The following is a 21,497-nucleotide window of genomic DNA, read 5'->3' on the forward strand; positions in this document are numbered from 1 at the left end:
ACCGGTTGTTCACTGAAGTTAAGCAGTGTTGAGCCTGGTCAGTACCTGGGTGGGAGACCTCTTGGGGAAAACTAGGTTGCTGTTGGAAGAGGTGTTAGTGAGGCCAGCAGGGGGTGCTCACCCTGTGGTCTGTGTGGGTCCTAACACCCCAGTATAGGGATGGGGACACTATACTGTAAAAAGCACCATCCTTCGGATGAGATGTTAAACCGAGGTCCTGACTCTCTGTGGTCATTAAAAATCCCAGGATGTCCTTAGAAAAAGAGTAGGGTTACCCTGGCATCCTGGCCAAATTTGCCCATTGGCTTCTGACCATCATGGCCTTCTTATCATCCTCATACACTGATTGGCTTCATCGTTCTGTCTCCTCTCCACCAATAAGCTGGTGTGTGGTGGGTGTGCTGGATGCTGCACACTGGTGGTGGTTGAAGAGATTCCCCCTTGTATCTAAAGCGCTTTGAGGGCCTTGAAAAGTACTATATAAATGTAATGAATTATTATTATCGTGATTGTTTTGTTTTTGTAAGTGATACACTGAATCTGGAATGGCATACTATGCTTACTACTTTTGCAATATTGTATGTTAGTATGATAAAATTCTACCAGTCAAAGTGTCTGATACAGGGCTCTGATAAAAAGTATAGGGCTGGTCATTTGACCCCAACATGGCTGCCATCATGCAGTGACCCTATAGTTGTGGCTAGAAGGGATACAGCTAAAAAGCTAACAATAAATTCAGTTTTCTACCTGTTAGGTTTTATTAACATCTATACCTACCCCTTACAATAATGCAAAAACAGTAATTAATGTTGTACAGTGTCACAAAAATTATGCTGTATTGATGTGCGCATGAACAGTAGACAAATCTGTATCTAGCCTTAACCCGACCACATCCAGCTTTTACTACTACAACAGCTTTCATTATGCTACTGGTATGACTAACTGCCATTTCGTTTGAGTGTACATTATTTTAAATACATTGCTGTTCAAAAGTTTGGAGTCAGTAGATTTTTTGTGGTTTGTGTTTGTTTAATTTATACTTTTATTTAGCAAGGATACTGCAAAGGCATAGCTCACCCAAGAATGAACTTTCATTATTTACTCAGCCTCACGTTGTTCCAAACCTGAATTAATTTCTTTCTTCTGTCTAGCAAGATGTTGGTAACTGAACAGTTGCTGGCAACCATTGGCTTCCATAGTATTTTTACTATGGAAGTCAATGGCTACAAGAAACTGTTTGGTTACCAACATTAATAATAAATGTCATGAAATGATAATAATAAGAAATGTAGCATATTGATGCTGTTTTCAAAGCACAATGCATTTTAATTTACTGACTTGCCAGCAACCCGCCAAATTAAAAGCTTGCTGAAGTTTGAAAATGATGAAAATTCATATTTAAAAAAGTAAATAATAGTTTTTTTTAAAGTTTACTATAAAATAATTGTATTGTTTTTATTATTTAATACTCCCTCGTTATTTGAAAATATAATAGCATCACAATTAAAAAATTTTTCTATGATTTTATTTAAAAACAAACTAAATAAAGTGTGATAATATTATCACTATTATTAATTTATTCTTTATAGTTATATTTAATGCTCCTTTAAATGCTCCTGCAATTAATTATGGTTTCGAAACCTAATAAATTATAGAACAAATCACCAACGTTTAGGTTTAGTGCTGAAAGATTTGACATTAGTCTTTCAGATGCACTTTCACTGCTCTCCATTGATTACTATGACCTTGTGATATCCTCTGTCTCACTGACCTTCAGTGAGCATGTCACTACTAGGGATCTCACATGGCTGGGTGACTAGAGCACTACATTAAAACAGCCTCCATTCAAGGGTGGAGTCTATGTGATCTCCACCTATTGGTGGCTTACACCACAGAGAGGTGTGGGTTACCTCAACGTCAAGACCAATCGTTTTACTAGCACTTTTGAAAGCACAATATTGACTTTTGTTTCTCTCACATGTCGCTGTGGAGCAGCCCGTGAGCCTGTGAAGTTAAGTGAGCCTATCTGCCAAAGGAGAAGATTTTTTGTTTAACTTCCAGTGATTTATAGTGACACAGTTTGTGTTCATTTTCTGATTAAAAGTGACTGAATATCCATAACCTGTTCACAAAATCTGCTCACCCTTAATATGATCTCACATTAGCTTTGTGTGAATCACTCTCCTCACTTACACAAAGTTTATCAGATGGTGGATAATCTTTGAGGGAAAACTGATAGGTGTGACAGATTATACTCAGATGCATGGATAACAACAAAAACAGATTAATTTGCAACGGTAGCCTATGCATACTTTTACAGTATTTACATGGCACAATGTATTCACATAGCATAAGGTTAATCGCATCAACATCAATTGCAAGCTCACACATAAATGCACACGTTATTTAAAAATAAGTGATGGTAGCATAGCACAGTGCATACAGCAAATAGTCTGCCATTTTTGGAGCAGGAGGGATATTGATTATGCAGTCAGTCTGGCCCACACTTCCCTCAGGCTGTGTCCCTCACTGGGAGCCTGCGCTGGGTTGACTGTCTCTTCATCACTTCCTACATCTCTCCTCTAATTGTGTGTGGGGAGATGAGCTCTGGCACCCCGCTGGCCTGCTGGCTCCAGTACGACCTGGCAGAAACATGAGGCGAAAGAGTAGAATAAATGTACGTGACTGAAACTACATCTACATTAGTGGCACCTAAAAGCTTCCTGCTATGCTCCGTTTGCACAACATCTAGGTTAGTTGTTATATCACCAGTGAGAATACTGATACACAATGTGTTGCTTCTTCTTTATTTTTATTTTATTTTTTATTAAATATGATTTTTCAAAACATAAATATGTTTTATAAAATTCAAAATTCAGATTTCTGTATTTGTAAATCTGAGTTTACATCTCACAATTCAGATTTTTTTTTTTTACCATGCAAAAAATTGTGACTTTAATTGTGACATTTTTTCTCAGAATTGTGAGTTAAGATCTTTCTTTGTCATAAATCAGACTTTTTTTCTCAGAAAAAAGTCCAAATTGTCAGATATAAACATAATTGCGAGTAAAAAAAGTTATATATACAGTTATATATATCTCTTGTGTTGAAAACAAGCTTCCGTATTGTTAACAAATTAATATCATGAATTGTTTCATTTTAACCAATAAGGGTTTGTTGTTCTTTCCCAAATCCTAAAACATTATATTTATTTCCATTTTGAATCCCAGACTTTCAAATTGAAGCCTCTGGACCCAGTTTGTTCAGTATCAACTTTGGTGCAACTCATGCATAAAGCAATCAGGCGTAATTTGTTTTTAGAGGACTTCAGTATACAGAGAGACAGGTACGTGCACATTATAGGGTACATTACTTCTCCCTATATGACTCATTATAAAGGCCATCCTGACTGCAGGGCTGCACTCATACTGTGCCCTAACACGGCTGCAGATGAAACACACAGCAGTAAACAAAGCAGCCCAGAATAATAACTTAGACAGTTCTGAATAAATAAATAAATAAATGACTTCATTAGACAAGCCAGTGCTTTAAGACATGGTAAACTACACAAATACATCAGGTCCTATAAGTAAATTCAATTTAAATATCTGGGGTCAATAAGATTTTTTGAAAATAAATTGATACTTTTTTCAGCAGGGATTAATTAAATTGATCAAAAGTTACAATAAAGACATAAAGAGGCTCTTCTGTCGAATCCTGAAAAAAACTATCATGTTTTCCACAAGGTCAATAATAAAAAGTTTTGAGCTATAGCTATTCTCACTTTGTGAATATGATTGCTTTACCAAATAAGTGCATTTTTAATGTGCACAATGCATTTTTAGATTTTTTAATCAATATAAATAATTGTGAATAAAAAATAAGTTTAGAGGTTATAACCAGCTTGGTTGCTTATCATGTGTGCAGAAAATAATAAGAGGACTCACTGTTTTACACTGGACAAAGCCAGTTTCAGCTGACTTACTATAAACCCTACTCATCAGTGGAGCGACTAGTGATTTAAACATGCTAGATGTGCTACTCTGAGAGGATAAATGTGATCATTTTATTATTCTCAGTCATTAGAATATACAAAATGTTTCCTTTTCCATGCAGCCTTTTCCAGTTGCATTCCAGAGCAAAGACTCTATGTAAATATGACATAGAGGTGGTATGACACATCTACTGCTCCACCAAAACACAATCATGATGCAATGTTTTACCTTTAAGTATATTTAAAAAGTATGCTGAATTTAGGACTCTTTCGGAGTCTTAATTCGCTCATTATATAACTGTTGAGCTCATGCTAATTACCTTGGAAAACTAATGATACACTATAAGCACAAAAGCTCTATCACCCTCCATTTTGTCATTTACTGTAACTCTTACATCTACATGACTGAAGTTTGACACTGCTGTCACTGCAGTGCGTACCGCTGTCAGCTGAGGTTGAGAGATATCCATCCCAGGCACATTAGAGGCCAGGGGGAAAACCCTTATCATCCTCTATACTCTCTACTGGCAATGTGAACCAGTGTCATTACTAAGATAAACACAAAAGAGGCCACAAACTTCATGCTTCTCAAAACGTCAAGCGTTCCAGGCAGCCTTTGAGACTATCAGGCTAGATATATTTAATTGGATCACAACCGTGTTCTGCACAAATCAAGAAAGCACTGCTGTTACTCCATGATGCACTGGCTGTGAGAGAAAGGGCACTGAAAAAAGCTACGACTAAGAATAGGCATCAAAGGGTTCAACACACTATCTACACCTCAGCTTGTCAGCTTGTAAAGAGTTGTTTTGAAGTGGAAAGTAATGGTAGAGTTTACTTAGTGTCAAAGAGATGGGGAGCAGACGAGCACGTCTGCTTTCTGTTCAAGAAGCATGCCCTCTTTCCGTGCTGCTGCACAGGTATGACATTGTTGATGAACTGGGGTCTGGCAGTTCATGCGCATGCCACATTCAATCAGCAACCTATACTGGAATGCAGCACCTCCCAGAGGACTTGCCAATAGCCTGATCTATGTAAATACAGAGCCTTTTCCTTCTTACTGCCAGGAAGCATCAGCAGGACTTCAGAAATGTGTTGATGTTTATGTCACATATCTTCTCATTTAAATTTTTGCATCATTTACTAACATCATTCCAAACCTTTTTGCATTTCATTTTTCTGCAGAACACACACACATACATTCACACTGGGTCTTTTTGTCCATGCAATGAAAATCAGTGGGGTTCATTGTTGTTTTGGACCCCACCTGTGTTATTTTAGTATAAATGAGGTACTATACTTGTAATAGTTTTTGTTTTTATTTTTTTACATTTTAATTTTTATTTTACTTAAGGTTTTAATGTGTGTGTTTTTCTTTATAGTACAGCTGTATATTATCTTTATTATAAAAAGTGTTTTATTTTTATATAAAAAAATGAAAAAGTAACTGAAATAAAAGTTTTTATAAATTATTTTATTTCAGTTAATGCATATTTATTAATTAATTGATTGTGGTTGTAATTTTTAGTTTTAGTCTTAATTATATTAATAACCTTGGACCCCACTGACTATCATGGACAAAAATAGTTGAAACATTCTTTAAATATCTTTCTTTGTGTTCCGCAGAACAAAAAAATACACGAAATGTAGACCTACATGATGACATGTAGACCTACATTTTTGGTCAACGACTCTTTTAAAATTACAAATGGATATGTATGGGAATAAGGATGTTATATTAACCTATCAATTATTTTAGCTTATTCACAGCTTTGACCGTTATAATAGAAGTTCAGTGATGACGCATTTATTCTTTTCTCAATGAAAGTCCTTTGAGCTATGCTTCAAAAGCCATAATGAAATGTATGGCAGTGAAAGGAATTATATGGATTACAGGAGGCCCAGTTGAAGTACATGTGTGCACATGTTTGAAACTCCTCACCCATAACAATACATACATTCATTCGCTGATGATTTATTAAAAGATGCTGCAATTTAAGCATACACTGTTTAAACATCTCTTTTTGGTATTAGTTACACACTCATATTTACATTTACCTGATTAATTAAATGTAATTGTAATGCATGGAGGTTTCAGGCTTAAACAAACCCACAGAGAGAACCAGTAATCCCAGTGTGCAGGATTGACACTTGTTGGAGCTTGTCTATGATTTATGAGAAAGAAAAACAAATGAAATTACATATATTCTCAAATATCCTTTTGAGAGACTGAAGCTCTATGGCTCAGTGCCTGTGTACAGGCTTGGTGTAGGTGGGTTCACCTCTCTGCTTCTGTTGCCTCCCACAAATGACCTTGAATGGAGCACAGATCACATACTTGAACTTGAATCTTCCACAGGTCATCGGGAAAATGTTTCCTCCCCTTAACAACATACACATACACATTTATGTCCATACACATTTGATCTCTATCACCAAATGAAAACCTACAAAGTGAAGAAAATGTGCTTTGTATCATAGCGCCATCTGTACCCTCATGAATGCTACATGAGTAAATTATATTATTTTATAAAAGTATTTTGATCACTTAAACTGTTTTCTGATTAACATCTTACAGCAACAGCTTATCTAATTACAAAAAGTACTTTGGCAGTACCATGGTGCAGTGATGGTATCAGATGAGGTACCATGGTATTTTGATATTAAATTCATATATCATGGGGTTTATATAGTACTTATAGGTACTTCCAAGAATAACATCTTACTGTACCATGGTACATGTTCAAAAAACAGTAGGGTAGGCCTACATGTCCAAAAAAAAATCATGGTAGTACCTTTGTACTTTATTGTCGTTCAAGCAGTCACATATACAGGTAGATTTACATATGACATTATATTATGGTATTAAGACAAGGTAATCTGTCATTTTGATGTAAAACAAAAAACAAACAGTTCAGAGTTTGAAAGAAACAGCACTGAACTGCTCGTGCGAGCATGAATTCCACCCCAGTTTACGAGTTGTTACGCAAAAGCAAGTCGGGCTGTGATTGGTCCGAATCCGCCCTCCTTCTTTTGAAGGTAACTTATTAAAAGAGCCGATGGGCGGAGCCAAGCCCCGACTATATATTGAGTGAGTACAAGCAAAGGTACCGGGTACGACTTTGTCCTTTTTTACAACATTTAGGAAAGGGACAACATCGCTGTGAAGTCCATAAGGCCCGCTCAAACACCACCAAAAAGGGAACTAAATACCGAAAATGTCTGCAAATAAAGATGGTGGTGGTGGATGGAAGAACTTTATCTGGAATTCTGAAAAGAAGGAATTTTTGGGACGAACAGGCAGCAGCTGGTGTAAGTGTTCTCAAGATTGCTCCATCAGCGCCTCTTCTCTTGGATTAAACTAGTTTTCCTCCTTTATTCGATGTTAATATTGGTACGTCTGAACGTTAAAGGCAGGAGAAACGGCTATAGAAAAGCTCAACACCTGTTTGATCTGACAGAGTCGCGACTTTCGTTTTCGAAGCGAAAAAACGCCTCGCGGTGGCGGCTTGCTATTATAATCAGATTATCATATTAAGAGATTCTCATTAAAAAATAAGCAAACGGTGTTCAAGTGCATAGAGTGTGCCGATAGAAACGAGTTATAGTCATGTAATAGAGGAAGCGATCAGAGAATAATACGCGTCATGAACCACAAGGTGGTGAAAATGACAACTGAATGGAAAAAGATGAAAACAGTGTTTTATAAAAACAGTTTTTATATTTGATCGATGGTTCACTTAAATGTTAAAGTCTGGTTCCGTGCTGAAGGTGTTTAAAAACGAAAAGGTCATTCTGAAGGTCGTGATACGGATGCTATTTTTGTTCAGGAAAGAGACTGTCATTCATCTGAAATGGTCAGTATAGCAGTAACTAGTTGAAGGACAATTTGATAATATTTCCCAGCCTCTAAAAGTAAAAACTTTAATAGTTAATTGTCAAAATGGTTTAAAAGTTACAACATACAAGTGATCAGATCATTTTAGGTCTGTCAGGCATTAATCACCAACAGATCGAGTATAATTGGTGACATGGATGGAAAAAATATGTTTTACAGTGAAGAGTAAAATTACATAAAAGCTGCAAGTGTCAGTCATAAACAAATGACATGAACATATTTGTGGTGGTCACTAAATTAGTATTTTCTGTCCTCAAGTAAATTGGTCTGTGTAGTTTATGGCCTACATGTTAGTGATAATGTAGTAATAATTGATTCCTCTTCCTGCTTGCTTTGTAAATATACATTACATGAGGTTCTCAGTTGATTGTATGCTTTTAAAGCGGGAAACCATCTGTAGCTGATAGTTTTATCAGTTTTTAACATTTGTGTTTATCGATGCCCTCCTGATACAAGATTAACGTGTTTACATTTACTTCACTTCCAAATGCCGGTTATTAAAAAGTTACATTATCCAGTAACCATGCGTGATAATAAATACTTTAATATCCATTAAGACGCGATAAGTTGAATTAAACACGTAGTTATACATTGAAACGGAAGGAAATATGATGGTTGAGTCTGACACATGTGGAGTATCATGAGTGAGCCGGTCACATGTAGCTTAGCCAGCTAACTTAGGCTTTCTCGGTGTGCTTGAAGTTTCACCTTAAAATCAACAGAAATGTCTGCGGCAAGTTTCGTAAAGTGGTTTTAAAATCAAAGACTTAAAATTGTATGAGTATTATAGTTTGTGTGGTTTGAAAACTTGCAAACGCAATCCAAACAAACCGTTGAGAAAGCAAGTGGAGGCTAGCAATAGAGGAAGCGTTTTTACTGACGCGTATGATTTCATTACAACACTTATTATTAATTTAAAGAGGAGCTTTTAACTTTGTTGTATCTATTTAACATATTTCTGTTTCCATAGTTGTTTATTGAACGTTTTATGATGCCAAGGTACTTTGCATGACTCACGTGTATTTACTTATTTTAGTGAAACCAATGAGGACAACGAAGTGAGAGACTGAAGGGCATACTTAATAGCTGTTGTACTGTTAACGTTTACTGTTGGCATCCTTACTGTATGTGGGTTTAATAAGCTTTTAAAGCATCATTGGAGTTTAAAACACACATCTATTATTTATACCCTCAGGGAAAAGCTTCTTTCTCTGCCTACACTGAGACTGCAACACGTGAAACCATTGTTTGTGGGACTGTATTCAAACTTGAATGTGTTTCCTGTAGATTTAAGAGGCTGCAAAGGTTTTATTGCCAGGGCAGAAGGAAAGGAAGTATAACCCCGTCATCCACACACGCACAAACAAACCCTTGTGTTCAGTGGGGACTGGTTTGAAGTGGTTGTTGGAGGCCGCTTTCAATGAAGCCCACAGACTGGCCCAGTAACTGACAGACAGGAATGTTATTCTGTGGGTCGCATTCTGTTGTTGCATCACACAGGAACATGTGAGTTCTGGGAGCTAGTGTTATGAGTAATGTGTGAGTTTGACTGAAGCTGTTGTTGCTGTTAATTCAGTCAGGAACGTTTGGGTTGTTTCACAGTTAGGCTTACTAGCAACTTTGCATGAAATGGCTGGGCTCAATAGGCTTTCGCAGCTTGGAAAATTAAGAGGGCCTAAGATGCATGTTGTATATGTTTTTGAAAAAAAATAAAAAAAGATCAATAAGACTGAATTAAAGACTCAATCAGTGTGTATCGGGTAAATGATCTGAAAAAAGAGAACTGTGAATTATGAAACCTTGTTTAATGCAAATCCTTTATTAGAATTGTGAATTAATTTATATAATAATACCATTTTAATTGTGATTTTCATGAGTTACATGAATATCTCATTAGACAGTTGACTAGCTACTCTTTATTCTTAGTAGTTTAGACACTGTTTAGTCTGTGGTGCTCTGTCACTTTAAAGTCACGGTGAAACTAAAGTAGCGAGAGATCTTTTCTTCTAAATGTACATCTGAGTGAAATGGATTATCAAATAAACAAAAGTGTTAGGTTGGGAATTGGTTAATTGGGAATCCATTAATTGCTGATTGGATGGAAGCAGATGTAAAAGCAAACTTGCAGATGATTGTAAAAAGAAAAAAAAAATAGGTGGAGTTTAACCGCACCAATTAATTAGAGAAGTTTGTCATTTCGCTGGAAGATCGAGTTATGATATTTTGATTAAAATTACTAGGTATAAAAATAAAACTTGCATGGATTAATCGTTCATAATAAGATCAATAACATGCATTTTGAAAATAGAGTGAAATATTCTTTCATGCATACTTTAAATTCTCAATTTTTGTCATTGTACATACTTAAAGTAGGCTACATACTTAAATGCTCTTCAAAACAAGACTGAATGTGGATACATTTAAGCGCCTTTACATAAGAGCGTTTGTGGAAACTCAGTGTCATTTTCTTCTTGTATGTGCTCTGAAACATCCCGTTGATTTCATGCTATATATTTTTCTTTGCAGTCAAAATCTTCATTTTCTACGTAATCTTCTATGGCTGCTTGGCTGGAATTTTCATTGGCACCATCCAGGCCATGCTCCTGACTCTCAGCAACTATAAGCCCACATACCAGGACAGGGTGGCACCCCCAGGTAATGAACCAAATTCACTGATGCCAAAGATAATACATGCTCAAAAGTGTTCAGAGGTTGGGTACTATTTGTACATAAATGCTGTGAGAATGAATCTCCAAACTGAAGAGATACAGAATGAACTACATGTATTTTACAAGTTGTTTTGACTGGCAGCATTTTTGATAAGTACGTTATGTGACAGTGTTGTGAGAATGTTGTTGTGTAGCTGTTGATTTTGACTAACATGGAAGCCATCTCATACACAATATGAACAATGTTTTTATGTCTTGTTCTGCATTAGTTATGTAGTAAACCTTCTTTTAAAGATTTGTTTGTTACCTGGTTGATAAGATTCACAAGAGGCCTTGCCTTACTTGCTTTCACAAGTAATTGAAGCAGCAGGAACATTACATGTTATTCTTTGGCAGCAATATTTAAAAATGTAAAGAACAACCTGTTTTGGGGACATTCTCGTGTACACATGCTCGAACTGTTCCATAATGCTGGAAGTTAATTTTGTTTCTGCAAACCCTGTGACATTTCGTCAGCTCTAAAGGTCTGTCTGACCTCCGAGAGAGAGGGTGGAGGTGGTAGGAGTGTGAGGGAGGAGAAGGAGAGAGACACACAGAAAGCCATTTTGACCTTCACACTCCTGGCTAGTCTGACGAGGCTTCCCGTTTGGGTTCTTACAGCATAGTTGTTCTGCATCTACACACTTCACGTGTCTTTGAACTGGTATGTCTTGTAGTATTTCAGTCAGGGTTGGTGTTATCAGCACTCAAACATACCTTTTGAAGTAGTTTACAACAGGATCGGGGTTTATGGCTAAGCTGGTTTTGCACAAACAAGAATGTTTTGCAATTAAAAACGGAAAAAAAGAAACAGTGGAGACCATTGTACACTGCAGTTTCCTTAACCCCTGTTAGGTTGCTTGTTGTTCCACTGCCAGCCATTTGCCACACCAACCATGCCAGTGAATGTTTGCATAGTGCACACTCCCGCCTTGGCATTACATTTATCTATCTTCGTTAAGGCCCCAAACATAAACACCTCTGCCAAGAAGCATTCCCATTGAAGTCTAAAAAGAAACAACACGAGTAGGAATGAAGTGGAGATCACCATGGTGTGCAGCTATTTGCTGCAAAGAAGGCCGGACGAAGAAAAGACACGATGCCTGCATTCAAGTCCCGCCTCCCTCTCAGAGGCAAAAAGTTTCCATTGTGTGACAGAAGCATGTGAGGTTGTGGAGAGGAGGAGGGGGAAGACTGGGAGACTCTCACAGGCTCTAACCAGTCTTAAAAGTGCATTAAACAATGTCCACGTACATTTCCCATGTGCAACAAGCCAGAAGCTCCTCTTTTAGACCAGCTGCAGCACATGCCCGGAAGGTCATTACCAGTCTGTTGAAACAAAAACTGGCATTAAACACAATATAAAGTTTCCGTTCGCTTGTTCTCCTCTGCTCGCTTTGCTCACGCCACACCCCGCTTTGGCCGTACGTTTGAGCTGGTGGAAAATTACTGCCAAGCTGGGAATCTGAATAGCAAACTTCTATGACAATGAATGGACCAGGCATTCTCCGCTCTAGTAGCTGGAGGGAAAATCACTTAACCTTTCTGCTTTACCTACAGGCTTATCACACTCCCCACGCCCGGACAAAGCAGAATTCGTCTTCTCCATGAAAGATAATAAGACTTACAGTGCATATGTGGATCATATTAAGAACTTTTTGAAAGCATACGACAAGGAAAACCAGAAAGATGAAGCCAAATTTGAAGACTGTGGAGGTACAAGTTCTAAGATTATCTTGAAGCTATATAAACCCAAGCTTTTAGCTCTATTATTAAGTAGGTCAGCTGAACTTCTACATCATTCCCAGCTCTGTCTTATGATCTTCAGGTCATGATTTAGACACTGCTTAGACAATTAGGGCTTTATTTGACCCATTTTGCTGTTCTGCATGCCCGTGCACTGTTGTTTTAATGACAAGCAAATACAGTTGTATTAGTCAGTAATAAGGTTTAATGCATTTCATTATCAGTGAAACCCGAAACCTATATGGACCGTGGAGAGCTGGAGAGCAATGATGGTGTGAGGAAGGCCTGCCGCTTCGATAGAGAGTTGCTGAAGGATTGCTCAGGAAAGAAAGATGACACATTTGGCTTTAAAGAAGGCAAACCCTGCATCATCATTAAACTCAATAGGATTGTGAACTTCAGGCCACGGGTGAGTTATCCAAGATTTTGATTCACGATCATGCCATCAATATTAACCTATTTGTTTGCCATATACACCAGTTGCTTTTTCTTAGCCCGAGGCAACATTTACCTTAATATTATTGGTATTAGTTTCTGAATGGTTTTAATTAGTTTACTGATTTTCTTCTCGTGATATATTATTGTTTGATGTGCAGCACTTTGGTCGGCCTTGCCTAGAGGTGCTCTGGAAATAAAACTGAACTTGAACTTGAACTGGGATCATAATACACTGCCATTCTCTCTCCGCAGCCTCCAGCTTCAAATGACAGTATCCCTGAGCCAATCCGCCATAACGTTCAGGGCAATCTGATTCCAATCCACTGCACAAACAAGGCAAGAAATACTTACAAAGCATCTTGGTAAAATGGCTATATTGGATTTGTTTGCACATTTAGATGACCATCATTTAACATTTAATAACATAGTTAAATGTAATCTTGAGCAAATATCAAAATGAATATCCATTTATTTCATACAGGATATCACAACATTATTTAGACAAAACAGTATCAAATATCAGCTATAATATAATTATAGATTTGGATTTATGCATTTGGCAAATGCTTCAATCCAAAAAGCAACATATATTGCATTCAAGGGAGAGATTTACATTTGATCACATGATCGAACACATGATCTTGGCATGCCATGCTCTGATCCTACTACTAATAATTATTATTAGTAGTAGCATCAGAATTATTAGCTTTATTGATTATACTAGAATTTGAGTATCACCGCATCCCTAATATTTTTTCCAGTGAAGTCTAAACAAAGAAATAAACACAGTGATGCAAAACTCGATACTCCATGCGCTGTAGTGCTCCAGAGATTGATCTAATACTTATTCTTGTTGTCAACAGAGAGAAGAGGACGCAGAAAAATTCGGACAGGTCGATTACTTCGGGCTGGGGGCTGGTTTCCCCCTCCAGTATTATCCTTACTATGGAAAGCTGCTACATCCCCATTACCTCCAGCCTCTGGTGGCCGTCAAGTTCCACAATATCTCTCTGAATCACGAAATGCGCATAGAGTGTAAAGTATTCGGACAGAACATCGATTACAGTGAGAAGGACCGTTATCAGGGACGTTTTGACATGAAAATCACCATCAACTCATGACCTTAGCTATGAAAATAGCACTTTTATTCTGCCCATTTCAAAACACAGTAATTTCAGATTAATAAACAAAGACAAGTACAAATTGAATTGGAAAAGCAACCACGACAACTAGTCTTGAACAAAGTTTCATAACATGCGGGACCTACACTTAATCTGAACGCTTTACACTAGCTTTCTCTGCATGTCTAGGTTTAGAATGTAAATTACAGGAAGAGTAGCAATAGCAAAGTATTTATTCTACTGTAAATGCGAATATTCCGTGAGCCATGGGACGTTCATTTATTACTGTAAATTATAATTCCACTACTGATGTAGCGAGCAGTGTTTCTGTCCCCTGAGTATTTCTGCCTAGTGTGGTCTCTTTATATTTTATGGAGTGTGCAGTGCTGTAGTCGCATACGATGGTCCTTTCCAAGCCATGTTGTCATTTCTGTTGTCTTATGTGAGAAAGCCTTAGTGGTCCAAGGTGTGTGTGTGTGTGTGTGTGTGTGTGTGTGTGTAAGAGAGAGAGAGTTTGAGTGTGAATGTGCGTATTCGTCTACTTAAAAACTGAAAATACTGGCATGGTACGCTCTGAACTCCCCAGGTCTGTGTGTGTGTGTGTAAGTGACTGCACTCCGTTCAAACCTTTCTTTCCATCTTTTCCATTGATTGTGGGGAATATGTTTTTACATCACCTTTTGACTTTTTATTTGATCATCTTGCAATTTGGGAAACTGGGGCTAATGACAATTCTGTGTAAGGCTTTTATTTTCCTTTACTATTAAGTGTAGAACTGTGTGTCTAGTCTGGAGGACTGAAGTGGCCAGTGGTCACCATGGCAACTCAGTGCATTTAATATTTTTTGTTTTGTTTTGTTCTGGAGACATCACATGACGTGGTGTTACTTTCTAATGAATGTTTTTGCCATTTTCATGGTGGAAGAATTTTATATTTATGCAGTTGTACAATTTTTTTCAGCAGGAGAAAGTGTAATGTATGAATCCAAAAACCAAAGTCACTGGTCAAAGTTTAGAAACCTATCAGATACAAAGCAGTACCCCGTGTAATAGGATATTTTGTTTTGTTGTTTAAAGTTCTTAAAAGTCATTGTTGGACACCAGAACACTTGTCAAGAGTTGCATTTGCTCTTGTAATGTTGTTTAAATCTGGATAAGACCTAAGAAGAAATAAATGGACAGACAACTGAGTTATTGTCTTTCAAGTGGTCTTTATTTAAATAACTGCTGGACAGATGTTTCTCATGGTTGCTTCACCCATCTAAAATCTTAAAGAAATACTGGACCTGAAAAACAGAAATTCCCACAATTCATTCCAAGCTTCCATAATGACACTGACAAAAGGTCAAAACCAAGACAAAAATACACACTATAAAGTACTGTCTGATGTATGAATTTGTCATCCAATCACCCAACATGGGAGTCCTGTAAGGAAACCTGTGACAGTCGAAATACACTACACAATGTTTATACAGAATTTTTGCCCCGAATTGTAATCTGTATAGACACTAGTTTTCAAAAGTCAGAACTAGTCTGTTGACTTCAAGCTGTCGGAATTGATAGATTTCAGACAAAATCCTTGTGTATAATGGATAATTTTTTAAGCTTCACACTATGATTCCATCATAGTAAAACATCATTTCATATTTTGAACTGTTTGTGTGTGACCTGACAGTCTGGTAGACATTTGTGTATGATACCTAGTTTTAATCCGATTTTAAAAGTCATGTAGTTCATCCCAGCTTTAAAGGGATAGTTCACCCAAAAATGAAAAATCTGTCATTAAGTACTCACCCTCATGTTGTTCCAAACCCATAAGACCTTTGTTCATCTTCGGGACACAAATCAAGATATTTTTTATGAAATCCAAGAGCTTTTTGACCCTCCATAGAGAGCAATGCAACTGAAATGTTCCCAGGTCCAGAAACGTAGCAAGGACATCATTAAAATAGTCCGTGTGACAGTGGTTCAAACAGAATTTTACAAAGCTACGAGAATACTTTTTTGTGCAAAGAAAAGAAAAAAGAATGATTTTACTTTACTCTTCTCCAAGTGACTGTCTTCCATCATTACCGAGAATACCCTAATGCAAGCAAAAAGTATTCTCATAGCTTCATAAAATTATGGTTGAACCACTGATGTCAATGCAGGGTTAGAAAGCTCTCAGGTTTCATCAAAAATATCTTAATTTGTGTTCTAAAGATCAACGAAGGTCTTATGGGTTAGGAACAGCATGAGGGCGAGTAATTAATGACAGAATTTTCATGTTTGGGTGAACTAAACTTTTAAGTGCATTAAGAGCCCTTAGTTTTTTTTCTACTCACACTATTTATACTAAAAGATGGCATAAAATAGTGCACAAGTATGTGAATTGGGACACACCTTATGAGAGTGTATTATATAAAAAAATAAAGCTGTATTAATTTGAGAAGCACTTTCAGCACTTCATCAGGCCTGAGCATCAGCTCACCAGCTTGTTTTACGTTCAATCAATTGACTTTCCCTGAATTGTGCCTGTTACGGCAGCCGTGTCTGTGCTGGGCCTCTGTGAGGCCTGAGCTCTTGGAATGTCATGGCTGAGTCGGTCAGCAGGCAAATAATTAACAAGGGGCCGTTTGTCCTAGGAGGCTGGACAGATCAGGAGTTGTGCACAACAATGACGTCCACCGGGCCAAACCCACTCCTTGGCATAACAATGGCTTTTTTTCCCCCCTATCTACCAAACCGACTCTACCCGCCTGCTTCCCTTCCTGTGAGCCGGGCTGTGGGTCTGCCTCGGCCCACTGCGGACAGTCATGAGACCTGGATGCCATTTTGTTCTGGGCTTCATAAGCATTTGTGGGATCCAGAAATATTTTTGAAGGCAAACAAACTTCCTCAAAATGAGACTGAATACAAAACGTGACTGTGTGGCTCTCGCATATCATTTGAATGTAATTTGCTTGAGCTCACCTCCAGAATCCCGTCTTCCAGTAGATCGGTGCAGTGAATGGCATTCTGCACTTTGTTTTTGCCGTAGAGTGCCCGTAAAGTGGTGGGCCGAAGGTGGCGTGCAATTTCCTGTGTGGAAACAGAACACATAACAGGGTTTCTACAGATATGAACAAGACTTTTTAAGGCCTTTTATTAGGAAAACATTATTTGTGACCCTGGACCACAAAACCAGTCTTAAGTGTAAATTTTTCAAAATTGAGATGTATACATCATCTGAAAGCGGAATAAATAAGCGTTCCATTGATGTGTGGTTTGTTAGGATAGGATAATATTTGGCTGAGATACAACTATTTGAAAATCTGGAATCTGAGGGTGCAAAAAAAAAAAAATCTAAATATTGAGAAAATTGCCTTTAAAGTTGTCCAAATGAAGTTCTTCTTAGCAATGCATATTACTAATCAAAAATAAAGTTTTGATATATTTATGGTAAGAAATTTACTAAATCTCTTCATGGAACATGATCTTTACTTAATATCCTAATGATGTTTGGCATAAAAGAAAAATCGATCATTTTGACCATGCAATGTATTTTTGGCTATTGCTACAAGTATACCCCAGCGACTTAAGATTTGTTTTATGGTCCAGGGTCACATTTTAAGACTTTTTAAGGACCCGCGGTCACCCTGCATAATATGATGAAGGCTCTGTGATGGGTAACAGTAAGAACAATGGAGCATATGAAGTGAAGTGAAGTGACATACGGCCAAGTATGGTGACCCATACTCGGAATTCGTGCTCTGCATTTAACCCATCCAACGTGCACACACACAGCAGTGAACACACACACACACCGTGAACACACACCCAGAGCAGTGGGCAGCCATTTATGCTGCGGCGCCCGGGGAGCAGTTGGGTTTCGGTGCCTTGCTCAAGGGCACCTCAGTCGTGGTATTGAGGGTGGAGAGAGCACTGGACATTCACTCCCCCCACCTACAATCCCTGCCGGCCGGAGACTCGAACCCGCAACCTTTGGATTACGAGTCCGACTGTCTAACCATCAGGCCACGACTTCTCCCTTTTTTTTTCTTGAAGCATATGTTTTGAACAGGGTTTCCTTGGTAAAGCAATTGGATAAAAGCACAGGTGATGTGCTGTGAAGGTTACTCATGCTCAACGCTGCTGTGAGATCACATAACGTCACATTCTATCCAGGGAATCAGGTTACTCGCACGTGCTTGTTCACATTACTGCAAACATCAGCTTCATAAACAGTCCTCTTCGAGTCACTTGGGAGTCACACAAAAATTCAGCTTAAACTCAAGCTTAAAAGTTCACCCAAAAATGAAGTTTGCCACCATTTACTCACTTTCATGTCGTTCCAAACCTGTATGAGTTTCTTATGTTGAACATAAAAGAAGATATTTTGAAGAATGCTGGTAATCAAACTTCCATAGTGTTTCTTTCCCTACGATGGAAGCCAATAGGGACCAACAAATGTTTGGTTCTTCGAAGTTGTTCCAAAACTGTATGAGTTTCTTTCTTCGTCGAGTACAAAATATGATGTTTTTATGAACGTTGGTAACGGAACATTTGATGGTAGCCTTCAACCTCCACAATATGGGAAAAGAAAACAAAAAAAACACTGGAAATCAGTGGCTACTGTCAACAGTTTGGTTCTTGAAAACATCTTCTGTGTTCAGTGGAAGAAAGAGACTTGTATAGATTTATAAAGACATGGAGCTGAGTAAACGATAACAATTGTAATTTTTAGGTGAAAATTCACCACTGGCACTGACAACACAGGCTGTTAATAAAAGAAAAAGAAAGAAAGAAAGAGGTGCTAAATAGAAGACAGAAAGCGCCACCCTTCTGTTGATCCTACTGTCTGTGGGCGGGAATATCAAAATGTGGAAGCTTGATTTGAAGTTTTTACAAAAGAGTTGTCAAAAATCTGTCATTTTATGTCATCCAGTGGACTTTTTCTGAGAAATAAAAAAGGATATTTGAGTGGAGGTAACATGGAGAAAGAGTCCACATTGTTTATTTACATTTACAGTACTACCAGCATTGTAACTATTATTAGCCTTTATTTAACCAGGCAAGTCACTCTTATTTACAGCCTGGCACCTGTTTTTGCACACAACATTTCACTAAAATCTTGCGCATCGCACCTTTAAAATGACAGTTTTTTTATTTAGACAAAATACTCTAAAATTTTTAATTATTTAATGGTTACTAAGACTATCAGGGGGGAAAAAAGTACATAATCAGCCCCTAAAAAGTATAATATAAAGTATAATATTAGTTTCGCAGAGTATTACCTTTGTACCCTTAAGTTACTGTTATTAACCTTTTAAGGGCAACCATACAATGGGAAATGTACTTTTTTCCAGAGAGTGAGTCATAATATCAAAATAATTATCAGTTTATTTGTTGGACAGAATTTAAATATCAGTGGATCCCAAATGAAAATAAGTTCATTCAGAACGGTGACATTATTTGTGTGAAACCCATCCTTCTGTGTTGTTTTCTCTGGTCAAGCTCATCTCAACCCGACATTAACACCAGGCTGGCAAAGAACATGCTGCTCAGCATTCTGGGCATGCTGTCATCTAGCAAAAAAACAGCGAAACGGTAGCAGAGGAATACAAGACATACAAGTCTCATAGTCAGGACTTCAAACATGAGCAACAAAATGAACTGATGTAGTTGAGTGTAACGGTATAAGCCATTTTAAAATACATGATCATCTTTACAAAGGTGCGCAAATGTTAAACAAATACTCTTCCCTGCCACTACAGCATGACAGAAGTTCAAGCGGTCTTGGCTGAGTTTACTTTGAGTTTATATTTCACTGCCCTTTCAGCAGAATGTTGGACTAATACCAGGTCTTGACTTTAATTCGCGCTCACATATGCTTCTCATTCAGAGCTCAGCTGGCCAACTGGCTAAGGCTAAAATGGAACGTGATGAAATGAAATGTTCCCAAGGACACAAACCCCGGCGGCTCTACTGTCCTCTGCTAATCTCTACCAGAAATTTAACTCCCAATCACCGCCCATGAGGGACGGGTTATCTGCATGTAAATAAATTGGGTTTCCTTAGCCACACCCATCTTGTCACCTCCATTTTGATCTCTGGATTTCCATTTCAGTGGCCTGGAACTTGCTGAGGACCACAGTTCAAACAGAGAGGGAGTATTAAGCGACCACACATTGTCATGAGAGAAAGTCTGAGGGAAAATTTGTGTTTTGGTTTCAATAAAGAGCACTGTGTGTAACATATGATTTCCTTTCTTAAGCTTTGGCATATTTAGAGAATCTTGCTGGCTAGTTATTATCCTTATATCTTGTTGACTTAGAAAAGGAACACGAAGACAATGATTACTGTAAAACAAGACAGAATCTGATGTCATATAAAGACATTAGCAAGCATCCTTTGTTTCTTAGTAATGAGTCAGTTCAAAGTGACAAAGGCATATCCTCATTTGATCACATATGACTAACACATCTCAGAGAATTTTTTAATATGATGAATAGTTTGTGCAGGCAATACTGGCAGAGAGTAAATGGCAACAAAAGAGGGGGGGGGGAATTAAATTCAAATGTAACAAAGGGTGCTAGTATAGCAATAAGAAAAAAGGGTAACACTTTATTTTAGGGTGTCTTTGTTACACGTTACATATACTTACTATTACAATAATAAATTATGCATAATTATGTGCAAGTAACTCTAAGCCAAACCCTAACCCTAACCATATAGTAAGAGCATGTATTTAATGTAATTACTTAGTACTTAAATGTATAATTATACTGTAACAAGGACACCTTAAAATAAAGTGTAACCAAAAAAAGTACCAAAATGTATGTACAATGCCCTCCATAAGTATTGGAACAGTAAAGACACAATTGCTCTGTTGGCTGTGGAGTCAAGACATTTGAAAATATGATTAAAAGATGAATATGAGACAAAACTACAGAATGTCACATTTTATTATTAGCCGTTTTAACACATACATGTTTTACCAAATAAAAAGAACAGCACTTTTAGAGCTCATCGCACTCATTGATGTGAGCACAAGTATTGGGACAGTTGAACATAAGGCAGATATAAAAGATTAAGAGCTATTATTTAGTTATAGATCCCTTGCACACAATCACAGCAGTGAGTCTGTGACCCATAGACATCACCAGACTCTTGGTCTCATCCTTTGAAATACTTTTCCCAGCCTTTAATGCAGCCAATCCCAATTGTTGTTTGTTTTGGGGAGTTTCTGCCTTTACTCTTCTCTCCAGCTGGTGAAATTCATGTTCAATCGGATTTAAATCTGGAGATTGACTTGGGCAATCTAAGACTTTCCATTTCTTTGCCCTTATAAATTCCTTGACTGAACTGGCAGGGTGTTTTGGGTCATTGTCCTGATGCAATATGAAGCACTTCCCAATGAATCTGGTGGCATTTTCTTGAATATTGGTAGGCAAGATGGTTTTGTACCCTTCCAAATTCATTCTGCTACTGTCATCATATATTAAGTCATCAGTAAAGTTGAGAGGGCCTGTTCCAGAGATGCATGCCCATGCCATGACACCACCTCCACCATGCTTTACTGCTGGAAGTTGTTGGTGATTTTACAGACACATCTTTTAGGGTTCATTTTCA

The 21,497-nt window shown here is 37.7% G+C and overlaps 2 protein-coding genes across 4 annotated transcripts in view; one reads left to right on the top strand and one right to left on the bottom strand.

The window, feature by feature from the left end:
* Positions 1-7,059: 7,059 nt before the first annotated feature.
* On the top strand, positions 7,060-15,094 carry LOC306845142 (sodium/potassium-transporting ATPase subunit beta-233-like). 2 transcript variants are annotated; one of them, XM_079377745.1, is made up of 6 exons: positions 7,060-7,306; positions 10,419-10,547; positions 12,161-12,316; positions 12,571-12,755; positions 13,037-13,120; positions 13,648-15,094. In XM_079377745.1, exons 1-6 carry the CDS (start codon positions 7,213-7,215, stop codon positions 13,903-13,905), a joined length of 906 nt encoding a protein of 301 aa, XP_079233871.1. In that variant the 5' UTR covers positions 7,060-7,212; the 3' UTR covers positions 13,906-15,094. The 2 variants fall into 2 exon arrangements, with proteins under 2 accessions (XP_079233871.1, XP_079233872.1); XM_079377746.1 differs by having other exon boundaries at positions 7,107-9,398.
* The window catches only part of LOC306845139 (nucleoside diphosphate kinase homolog 7-like), a 40,542-nt gene continuing 34,085 nt past the window's right edge, over positions 15,041-21,497 (bottom strand). For both annotated transcript variants that reach the window (XM_079377742.1, XM_079377743.1), the window contains 2 exons: positions 16,857-16,964; positions 15,041-15,190 (listed from right to left, as the gene is read on the bottom strand). In XM_079377742.1, coding sequence (XP_079233868.1) covers positions 15,158-15,190; positions 16,857-16,964 — 141 coding nt within the window. In that variant the 3' untranslated portion in view covers positions 15,041-15,157. The remainder of the gene's footprint in view (positions 15,191-16,856; positions 16,965-21,497) is intronic.

Source organism: Barbus barbus (assembly GCF_936440315.1).
Source record: "Barbus barbus genome assembly, chromosome: 25".
NCBI classification, from domain to species: domain Eukaryota; kingdom Metazoa; phylum Chordata; class Actinopteri; order Cypriniformes; family Cyprinidae; genus Barbus; species Barbus barbus.

Coding starts and splice junctions, on each gene's coding strand:
- LOC306845142 (XM_079377745.1), top strand. CDS start 7,213: ATGTCTGCAAATAAAGATGGTGGTGGTGGATGGAAGAACTTTATCTGG. Junction 7,307..10,418: donor ACGAACAGGCAGCAGCTGGT/GTAAGTGTTCTC, acceptor TTTTCTTTGCAG/TCAAAATCTTCATTTTCTAC. Junction 12,317..12,570: donor CAAATTTGAAGACTGTGGAG/GTACAAGTTCTA, acceptor TTTCATTATCAG/TGAAACCCGAAACCTATATG.